We start from the raw sequence: 11393 nt of genomic DNA on the forward strand, positions 1-11393 counted from the left end.
TACTTAGTACTAAGATACTAAGATATCGGTTTACATTTTCGTCGGTTCCGTCAGCGGGCAACGACGGTGTGATGTAAACTGTATATAATAGATACCGCGATACATCATCACCGGTACCATTAGATACACATCGTGCCCTGACTGTTTGGGGATCCCAGCGTCACGTATACAATGTGAAACGCGACAAATAAACGTCTCTGATTGGTGGATAAGACGAACCCAAGAAGGGTATAAAAGAAGCGTTTTTTCTTACCGGACTCTCAGTAGAGTTTGGTCGCTCGATCGTTTTCGCCCATATACTTTCTCTCAATAAAGGAATAAAATAAAGTCTTTTTAAGAAAAGAATTAGAATCATATTCATTTTCATTTCATAATCCCAACAATTATTATTACAATATATATTTTATTATATTGTATTATACAATGCCATGCCATGCTGTGCCATACTATACGATATTATATTACATTTATATTATATTATATTTTATTATATTATATTACATTATACTATATTACGTTTATATATTTTTATATTTTTAATGTAAATTCGGAAATAGTTGTCCAGATTTCAGTGCCCTCTTTTATTAGACTGCGTAATCAAACCCAACGTCATTTTCATTCAGAACAATTGAAAAAGCTTGCATAAAATACACGCACGAAAATATGGAAAGACACGGAAATGCAGATCTCCTGGAAGTGTACGATATTATGGCTAGAAACACTTTTTTTGTTTAATTAAGAACATTATATTAACAAGTAAACCTACCGAGGTTTGAAAGCGACTAACAAGAATTGCCTCGTAAGAATTACAAGATAGAATTTATTCAAATTTTTAAACAATTTTTATGTTAGCGTGTGCCTGAGTAAAGAAATATATTTAACAATTTTTAATAGAAACAGTTTTATGACTTCAATAATTATGAAATAAAATGTAGGAAACCGATCATTTGACGGGCAATGGAGTTAAATTGATAAATTTTATCATGCAAGAAAATATGTTTAAAATCAGAAACGTCTGACAAATCGAAATATATTTTTAGTGCATTAAATGAAAATTCTATTATTTAATGAGAGTTTCGGCAAAGCAAAAATTGGCTTAATGGCACGATAATTGGAACATCTGTTCTAAATCAGTAGGTGTTCTAATGCTTGTTTGGGGGAGGGGGTATTAATATACATATATGTAGTCCGTGTATAAGTCCGTGTTTGCTACACACCTATAATTCATGAACTATCGGTAATATTCGGCACGACACCGAAGTGATATTGATGTCACTGTGGCCGTAAATACCTGAAACGAAAAAGATGCAATGCGATACGGTTCATATGCGGATCCTAAGTTTGGGACGTCATTTACATTACTGCACGTTGTATAATTTGGAAGCGCGTATATTCAAAGGATGAAAACGGCACCTGTAAAATATAATAGCACAGAGGGGGTATAGAAATGGACCTAACTACAAACTTAGGGTACCTGCTGACCATGTATCTTATCTTATCTCTAGATAACTTATCAAAAAGCAGTGTCCGTACGCATCCTGTATACGACATACAACTGTGTAAAACATACTTCTGGTGAAACTGTTTTTCTTACTGTAAACCTGAGGATACCTCTTAATTGTTAATTCTATTTGTTCCAACGGATCTTTCGAATGTTTTAATAGACAGATTTATACAGAGCAATCAACGTACATAACGTGAGGTAAGCAATAATGAGCATAATATCTATGGCATGCGTGTTTTCGTGACCCATTATTTTTGTTTCTAAACAATGTTTTTAGAAGTATTGCTAATAATTTTATACCTCTTTCTCATTGTTTTTGCTTACCAATGCTTCTATTTATAGGTAATTGCTCAAACCATGCTTCTATAGCTTCTTTTGTAAACCACATCGTCAAATCTCTCCTATTTATTATAAAGCAATAAAACAAAGATAATTTATCACTGTGAATTTTAAATTGCATGCATATGATCATAGCCGGCGCATAAATATAGACGATTTAATATAATAGACGAATAATAGACGATCATGCTCAACATGCTCATTTATGCAACAAAGTTGATTAATGGTGGTAATACTTTATTAAATTACTAAATTAGCTTGCATTTAAAAGACGTGCCAAAGCAGCTAGAGAAATTAGTCGAAGAATATGACAAGCACTAGGCATGAGTTCGAGAATTATCGCAAATATTATTGGTAATAACATGGATAAAAAAGTTTGCTGTTCGCAGAATTATAAAAGGAAGGCTAGTGTACGTACTAAGTAAGCCGTATAAGCAACAGATCTATTATAAGGATGAAAATAATGCAATAACTATTATTTGTCGTAGATTTCGTATATAATTTAATTATTTATCCAATGCTCACAATATACTTTATTTTACATTATAATGTGCCCGCTTTGCTGCCTGAAAAATTAATTCATAACCGCTCTTGTCAATCACTCTGGTTGTCACATCCCCTCCGTACATACTCCTACGTTTATTTGTTATCAGTGGTGCTTTGTTAGTGATAGTGATGAATGTTCGAGAAGAAATAAATGTGACGCATTTACTAGGTGAACACATTATAATTCTGAACTACGATCAGATAGAAACTCTATGCCGCGTCGAGATCGTAGTTCAGAATTCTAACGTTCATCCAGTAGTTGCGTCGCATATACAGTAAATTCTGCCAACTAGTCTCTCAGTTTGGAATTGGAAATGGACAACTTAGCCAAAGCAGAAACGATTTTTTGAGCCTCGTGGTTCCGACATTTCCTGAGAGAGACAGGTAGAGATAGATAAATAGATAGATAGATAGATAGATAGATAGATACAGAGTGTGAGTGAGAGGGGGGAGGGGAAGCGAGAACATCTCTGGGCGTAGGAATACAGTAAATTCTCTCCTATCGTCCTTCAGCTTGTAAACAGAAATTTGGGAAGAGAAGATACGATTATTCGAGCCTCCACATTTCTGTTTCCAAGCTCAGGAGAGAATTTACTGTAGCAATTTACTGTAAGCAAACCATTAACAGGAACTATTTACGGAGAATTTACTGTATATCGTTTCTTTTTCTCTGTAAAGAATATAATTATCTTTCACAGCTAGAACCCAGCAATATTATGCACGTTTAACATCAAACGATTCATACCAAATTATAATATTATTAGCTTGGATTGTGGATGTCTACTGTGACGTGATTCTGTCTATTTATACATCATAGAATCGCCTTTGTTTTGCCTCCTATTGTCTGTCAAAAATATATTTTTGGAATTACTCGATTACGACGTAGATTTCTGTCCAGGTCCTATTGGTCTATCTATTTTCTTCGAAAATATTTTCTACTCACAACCAAGGAAGATAACTTTCGTGCGTTTACCAGCCTAATTATTATAACTTTTTCAAGATTTTGTGTATTTTCATCGATCTTTCTGGCAATTTATAAATTGTCTATGTACATAGGTAAGAACAATGTTATTAGCATAGTCTCCTAATGCTTTCTCTTTAGCTCCTTGATACATAGGTGAGACATTTTTTAAACCGAACTATATTATCTAATATTCATATTGCCCGTCATGGGTAACGAATGATGCTTTTTTTCTATAGACTGTTGTGTTAGTGGAATCTGGTGAAATCTTGCGGCAATATCGAGAATTGTAAAGTAACATACACCTCTTTGTCCCATGAGTACAGTTATAAAGTTATCAACAACTATAAAAACTAGCCGCGAGACTCGAATAATCGTGTCTTCTCTTCCCAAATTGTTCATTTCTGTTTATAAACTGAGGGACAATTGGAGAGAATTTACTGTATCTTTTTCAACTCTCCGCTTTTGAATTTTATTCCAATATATCGAGAATCCATAAACGCAAGCCTGTTTGTTAGCTAATATTTTGTTTGCAGCTTTCTTCGCGAGGTTCCTTCGATGGAGATGAGTCTAACGATGGCCTCCATAATCGCAATATCAGGATACTAATTATCTGGCTAATATTTTCAAGTGAGTGTTACAAAGTTTTGTCCATAAATGGCTCAAGTGCTTTGTAGGCGTGAATGGTTGAAGTGAATCTTGTTAATTTTGGACACTGAAATGCAAATGAGTTATTGCTGAAAGTGTCAGTGTCAAATTTGTCTACCAAAGCAGCCCGTAAAGTTGGCCTTGCATACCACTCAACAGTCTTTCCCGCGAATAAGCGGCCATTAGACTGATGATCTGATGATCAAAAGTGAAGAAATCATGTGTATAAATGAACGTTAACAATATACTAATTTTATTTTCATCATAAGAAATCTTTTATCAAATGAAAGAAATTTTTCTGTTATTTTAGTTTCTGCAAAATTAAGTATGAAAATGTAAATCTGCGTAAAGTTCCACAGTCTAGTGATCATAGATATAAAGAAACTTTTCGTTCGCAACAGAATTAATTTTGTATCCACTGGTCTACATGTTTGCATCAAATATTTGAAGAGATATTTTCTGTGTCTCTTTGGTCGTATGATTTCGGCAACGTCTTCAGAAGATTTTCAAAATAATTTTTCGCGACGGTGTTGATGTGAAATTAGAAGTAGAAGATTCCTTATTTTGCTTCAACAAAACCAAGCGGTTTCGAAAATGAAACAATTGGATCCAATGATTTTTCAACGTCAAAAAGTACACTATGGATTGCTCTCTTTTTAAGGTGCACTTTTTTACGATGATTCGAATCTCACTTGTGATTTCGGTTATAAATTAATTATTTATTCACTCATCACTGCGTCCAGTTTGCTCTACGAAATATCAATTCCGATACCACATTCCTTTCATGCTTATTCCTACATTTCTTTGTTTGTGAAAAAATATCGCGTAGATCAAGTACGATGATAATATTTATTGATGACCGTAGGTGGCGACAAGCAAGAGATACTACATATATGAAGATAATAATATCGGATAGAGGATGCCGATAAAGTTGCAATAGTGATAACTGAAAGCTCGGAAATACACATTCCTTTTGGAATAAATCCAGTAAATTCTTAGTTAGAAAATCAACAACAGCAGCAGGAAGATTTCGCGCAACATATACATATCAAAATCTCAAGATTTTCAAGATGTTCTTCGATAATATAAGTAGTGGCGATGAAGATGAACAGAGGTTGAGGAATTATGAGTTATTTTCTATTATACGCAAAAAACTGCCACAAGAACGAATTATGGAAGACATTGGAAACTGTCTAAAGAATGGTGCAGAAATAAATGCTCTAAATGCACGAGGAAAAACAGTTTTAGATGTTGCACGTGATAAAAATTATGAGAATTTAGTTGAATTTCTTTCTGCACTAGGTGGTAAAACAGCATTGGATTTAGCAGATGGTAGCGATACTGATTCATATAAAACTCAACAGCATAGTGATATAAATAGAACTAAGTCACAGCAGCAAATTTGGCAACCAATAAATATGGATGCTGCTGACAATCAGAAAGTAAATTTACCATTACCGGTTGCCGCGGCACATGGAAATGTAAAAGATATAGCATCTGTAATTAATCTCCAATTACCTTTAAGAGAAACTACTCTTACAGAAGAACAACTCAAATTGTTAAAACAAATTAACGAAGAAGGTAATACACTACTATCAATAGCTGCTAAAAGTGGAAAAAAAGACAACGTAGATTTTTTTATTCGATGTGGAATTGATATCAATTGTCATAATAAATTAAAAAAGAGTGCTGTAGATTTAGCTTGGGAAAATCACCATTATGATATTGTACTTGCATTATTAAAAGCTGATTCAGATTTTCCTAATCACTTTGATCTAACTGTGTTAAATGAAGGAAATGTTCAGAAGGAATTTAAAGAATTTGTTGGAAAGAGAAATTCTTTACATGAACAAATTAAAGAAAATCATTTAGAGGATATTAAAGTTTATACGGATACTATTAGCGAATCGAAGCTTTGCTTAAATAGTGAAAGTCAATCGGCAATGTTTACAGCTATTGAAAAAAAAAGATTCGAAATTTTTGCGTTTCTTAAGTCCGCTGGATTCATGTTTAAAAATGAAGATGAAAAAGAATGCATAAATAAACTCTCTCAAGGAGAAAAAGATACTCTAAAAACAGAAATGATTTCTAAATTTCCTCAAATTGATCAAGCACATATTCTTTACCTAACATCAAAATCAAGAGCAGAGAAACCTGTCGACAGAGAGCGAATCGAAAAACTTTATAGGTCTTTGGATGCTATTCCCGAAATTTCAATAATTCTCAAAGTGATACAATATATAGATTATCTTGACATAGTTTTTGATTTTGATAATGAAAACATTAAGGATATTAATCCCACTGCTTCAGAAGGTACAAAAGGAACTACTGATTATAAAGACGGTAGAATTTACTTAGCAGCTAAGATAGAAGAAAATAAACTATTAGGTACTTTGGCTCATGAGTTAACGCACCTTGCAATGTATATTCTATATAAAAATGATTGTAATCCATATAATTTACAAAATAATGAAAAGCAAGCTTTTGAAACAACAACGGCGAATATTAAAGATTATACAAAAGACATAATTAAAGAAATACACAGTAACACTGATGATAGTCCGTTCATAACTCTAGCAAGAGCATTTACATATCCAGAGGATGAGCAGCATTCTGAACTAATTGTAAGGATTCCACATATACTTGCACGATATCATGATGAAGGAAGAAGATGGTTGCTTAATACAAATAAAGAAATCAAGTCGCTTTTTGAGTACTACACCGATCAAGCAAAAGGAGGAATAGCATATCGATGTAAGGAATTCATTGAAAACAGTTTTTTAATTAAGCCAAGGAATAGTGTACAAGTTCTTAATGAATATTTAGGAGAAATGAACAATATAATAAAATATGAGATACATTTTGAAAATCCTATTGATCTTGATAACTTTCTAAGGTCAAACGAACAAGTTTTTCTTCTAAAAACAGAGAACACGTTGTTAAGCATTTTAAGTATTTATGAAAGCTTAACAATTGAGAATAGAAATTATCCTATACGAGATTGTCTTTTTTTAAAATTTAATTCTTATATGGAGAAGGGAGACAAAATCAACCACCGATACTATTCTGCAGCAGGAAAAATGCTATGCATAAGATATCCCTACGATTCAGATAAGGAAAGATTATCAGATGTTTTAAAAATTTTAAATACACTTTTAGAAGAAAAATCAGATAGAAAAGTCGTATTCATAATACCAGAAAGTAAAATAGAGGAATTTCATGAAATGAAAAGGGTGTTCACCAACAAATGTTATAAAGAAACAACAGACCGCAAGTTCACATTGAATGACCTAACTAAAGAATCACAGCGGAAGCTTTTGGAACGAGAAGTAACTTTGCAAGGAGAAAAAATTAGTTTAAACAAATTAATAGATAAGTCGGATAAAGATGCAAAACAAATAATTGATGCAGAAACGGTAGAGAGACTTATTCTCAATAAAGTAATCAAGATAGGTAGTAGCCCATTAGGCACAATTGACTTAGAAGGAGCATATTCTGACTTAGTTGACGAAGTCAATATGAAAACTTTGGTTGATAAATTATTATCAGAAGAATCAAATGATATTTACATTATTAGTGGGATACCTAGCACAGTCAAAGAGAACAAGTTAATTGAATACCTAGTAAAAGCAGATATAGATAATAGCAAAATACCAAAAGTGAATGATCTCAAAAGTCGAATAGCAATATTGAATCGATATATTGACAGAGCTATTGACAATAGAATACAAATAGCTGATGATCAATTTAAAAAAGAAGATTTTAAACAAATATGTCAGAAAAATCGGGAAAGAAAGATTTATTGGATTAATGTAAAACATGAAGGTAGTGCATCTAAATTCATGCTAGAACAAATTTATAATCCTGATTTTTACTTAAAAGGTAACAGATTTAATAATGAAGTAATTATTGTGAAAAATGTAAAAGAACAGTTAGCAAGTCCTACGCTTTCTGAAATATTTATCATCGGTGGCAAAAGCAAAGAGGAGGCCACAAGATGGCTTCAATTTAGTGATAATAAAGAACAAATAGAATTTGAAAAAAATTGCAAGAAATGTAGAATTAAGTTTCTAACTTCTCAAGATCATATGGAAGCTACTTTTCAAGAACTAGTCGACCAAAATCACGAACAAACGGTTCATTTGCATAAGTTTGAACAAGATCAGCTTATTTGGTGCAAAACCCATGGTTCGTTAATGAATTTGAGTAAATATAGATGTAAAGACCATAGGAATACTAAACGTTTATTAGGAGAGGATGCTTTAATTACTGAAATTAAAGGTGATAAAGTGGTAATTATCGCTGGTGATTCAGGGATAGGCAAAAGTACTACTTTGGTTAAATTATATGAGTCTAAGTATGCATTACAATCGGGCACAGTAGGGTCGATAATTAAGTCGCATTGGTTGATTAGGATCAATCTAAAAGATCATTTACAAGCAATTAGAGATATTGATTTTAATATATCAACAGAAATAATAAAAAATGTTGCAGAATTTTTATCACAAGTTGATAAAAACATAAGCGATGATTTTGCCAGAAAATTATTAGGTATGGCGCTGGTAAAGGAGAATTTTCTGAAACCTTTATTAATAGCACTCGATGGATTTGATGAAGTGTTGGATAAAGCGGATAGAGACAAAATTATCTTATTATTAAAATGTTTAAAGAACGAAACAAAAGCTAAATTTTGGATTACTACTCGTCTCCATTATCAGCAGACTTTAGAGAGTGTAGCATCAACATTTGCTATAGAAATTGACCCAATTTGTGATAAAACAACAAGCGAATTCATTAAAAAGTATTTAAAAAATCGCCTAAGTCTAATTTTCAGTCGTGAGCAGTTTCAAAGTATCTTTGGCAGTAGTGATGAAATGACAGAAAATACGAGCATGCAGGCATACGCCAAGGCATTCTTAAGTAAAATGCGCGAAGTATTCAAAGGTGATGTATCTAAGTTCATTGGAACACCATTACAGCTCAATTTATTGTTAGAAGGTTCTACAGAACATTTTAAAGAATGGGTACGAGATAATGGTCAAATCCCAGATTTCAGCTATCTGGGTAATGACATTTGGGATGTATTTGATAATTTTGTTGACAGAAAGTATAGTATTTATTTTAAAAAAACAGACATTAAGGAACAAATAAAACGGGAGCAGGAAAAAGACAATTTGGACGATTTTCATAAAGATCTAGCCAAATATTTAATTCTTAAACCATTGTCCAAACAATCCTTAGAAAAATTTGAAAAATTTAGAGACATAGTGCTATCAGCTGGGATTGTTAGATCCGATGGTAACAATGTTGAGTTTACGCATCCAACTTTTACAGAATACTTTGCTGCTAAAGCATTCTTAAATTGGATAGACGAATGGAAAAAAGGAAATGAGTGTCAACGAATAGACTTATCGGTGGTTTTACTGCAACCGGATTATCAAGTTATTCGAACATTCTTAAATAGTAAGCTTTTAAAACAGAAAACAACGAATATACGACTAAAAGTAGAATATAATGTTATAGAAGTTTTAATTGTAGCAGCCAAGGAAAGTAATATAGGAATCGCCGGTTTTGTGTTAGATAATTCAAGTAGCATCGTTGATCCTAAAGTCTTGCACGTGGCAGCTGTGTCTGGCAACTTGGACATGGTTAAATTTCTGATTAATGAGAAAAAGGCCGATTTTAATGCTAAAGACAATAACGGCAGCACGGTTTTGCACATGGCTGCTGGCTCTGGTAAATTGGAGATAGTTAAATTTCTGGTGGATGAGAAAAAGGTAAATTTTCGTGCTAAAGATTGGAGAGGAATAACAATTTTACACACGGCTACTAAACGTGGTAACTTAAATATGGTTAAGTTTCTGGTATTGAAAGGTGCCAATGTTGATGCTAAAACCAAGTCTGGAATGACAGTTTTGCATATGGCAGCTGAAAGTGGTAATTTGAAAATGATTAAATTCCTGGTGAATGAGAAAAAGGCCGATTTCAATGCTAAAGACAGTGGTGACAGAACAGTTTTGCATATGGCTGCTAAACGTGGTAATTTAAAGATAGTTAAGTTTCTGGTAATTAAAGGCGCCAATATTGTTGCTGAAACTAAGACTGGCATGACAATTTTGCATATGGCAGCTGAAAGTGGTAATTTGAAAATGATTAAATTCCTGGTGAATGAGAAAAAGGCCGATTTCAATGCTAAAGACAGTGGTGACAGAACAGTTTTGCATATGGCTGCTAAACGTGGTAATTTAAAGATGGTTAAGTTTCTGGTATTGAAAGGTGCCAATGTTGATGCTAAAACCAAGTCTGGCATGACAGTTTTGCACATGGCTGCTAAAAGTGGTAATTTGAATATGATTAAATTCCTGGTGGATGAGAAAAAGGCCGATTTCAATGCTAAAGACAGTGATGACAGAACAGTTTTGCATATGGCTGCTAAACGTGGTAATTTAAAGATAGTTAAGTTTCTGGTAATTAAAGGCGCCAATATTGTTGCTGAAACTAAGTCTGGCATGACAATTTTGCATATGGCAGCTGAAAGTGGTAATTTGAATATGATTAAATTCCTGGTGGATTTGGAAAAGGCCGATTTCAATGCTAATCGAGTAGCAGAGCTGTGTGTGTGTGTGTGAGAGAGAGAGAGAGAGAGGGGAGAGAGAGCGAGAGAGAGCAGTAGGTCGTTGAATTCGTCTCGACACCAGCTACAATATTATCAGGTAAAAAATATATGTTGACATTTAAAAAATTGAGGTGTCCAGTACTTTTTATAAAAAGAAATTTTTTTGGAAGCTATTACATTCTAATAGGTAGAAAAGTGAGTACCGACCAACTTTTGTTGGAAATATGTTCTTGCCAGATCATTGAAAATGTCTGAAATATTGTGGTTTATTTTGAAATTGGATGCGAGCGCGCAGTTATATAAAACGCCAAGATTACATAGTTTCTATGATCGGAATATATTAATCTTTCTATGGATCATTTAGGTAATTTGTAGTTTTTTTACATTAAAAATAAACCATTGTAACAAATGTTTCGTTGTAAAAAATGTAAAAAATCTGTAGTTAAATGATATAATATTAAATAAGTAATGTGAACATACCAAAATGTATTATAAATGTCTTTTGAATCAACGAACCAACAAGGCCGATATTCCAAGACCCAAATCCAAAAGCTAGTGTTTATTGAATTTATAAGCAGTAGATAAGAGGCATGTTCCTTTGCTCGTTATCTTTGAAAGGAGTCTATCAAGTGGCTACTGTTACGACCCGAACTGACAGGACGCGTCGCATCGCAACGTTGAAAACACCGCGTCGCGGTTTCTTAAAATCCATAGAAAATTAGAAAGCGCAAATAATAGCAGCTAAAATTTGTACGATCTTTTTCGTAATACTGTCAGTT

At 33.1% G+C, this 11393-nt stretch overlaps 1 protein-coding gene across 3 annotated transcripts; it reads left to right on the top strand.

Annotated features, from left to right (window-relative positions):
* Positions 1–1551: 1551 nt before the first annotated feature.
* Positions 1552–11097, top strand: LOC117229504 (uncharacterized). 3 transcript variants are annotated; one of them, XM_076521922.1, is made up of 4 exons: positions 1552–1702; positions 3288–3445; positions 3887–3980; positions 4864–11097. In XM_076521922.1, the coding sequence occupies exon 4, from the start codon at positions 5069–5071 to the stop codon at positions 10625–10627; it is 5559 nt and encodes a 1852-aa protein (XP_076378037.1). In that variant the 5' UTR covers positions 1552–1702; positions 3288–3445; positions 3887–3980; positions 4864–5068; the 3' UTR covers positions 10628–11097. The 3 variants fall into 3 exon arrangements, with proteins under 3 accessions (XP_076378037.1, XP_076378038.1, XP_076378039.1); XM_076521923.1 differs by lacking the exon at positions 3288–3445; XM_076521924.1 differs by lacking the exons at positions 1552–1702; positions 3288–3445 and adding an exon at positions 2670–2773.
* The last annotated feature ends 296 nt before the right edge of the window (positions 11098–11393 follow it).

Source organism: Megalopta genalis, chromosome 5 (assembly GCF_051020955.1).
Source record: "Megalopta genalis isolate 19385.01 chromosome 5, iyMegGena1_principal, whole genome shotgun sequence".
Taxonomy (NCBI): domain Eukaryota; kingdom Metazoa; phylum Arthropoda; class Insecta; order Hymenoptera; family Halictidae; genus Megalopta; species Megalopta genalis.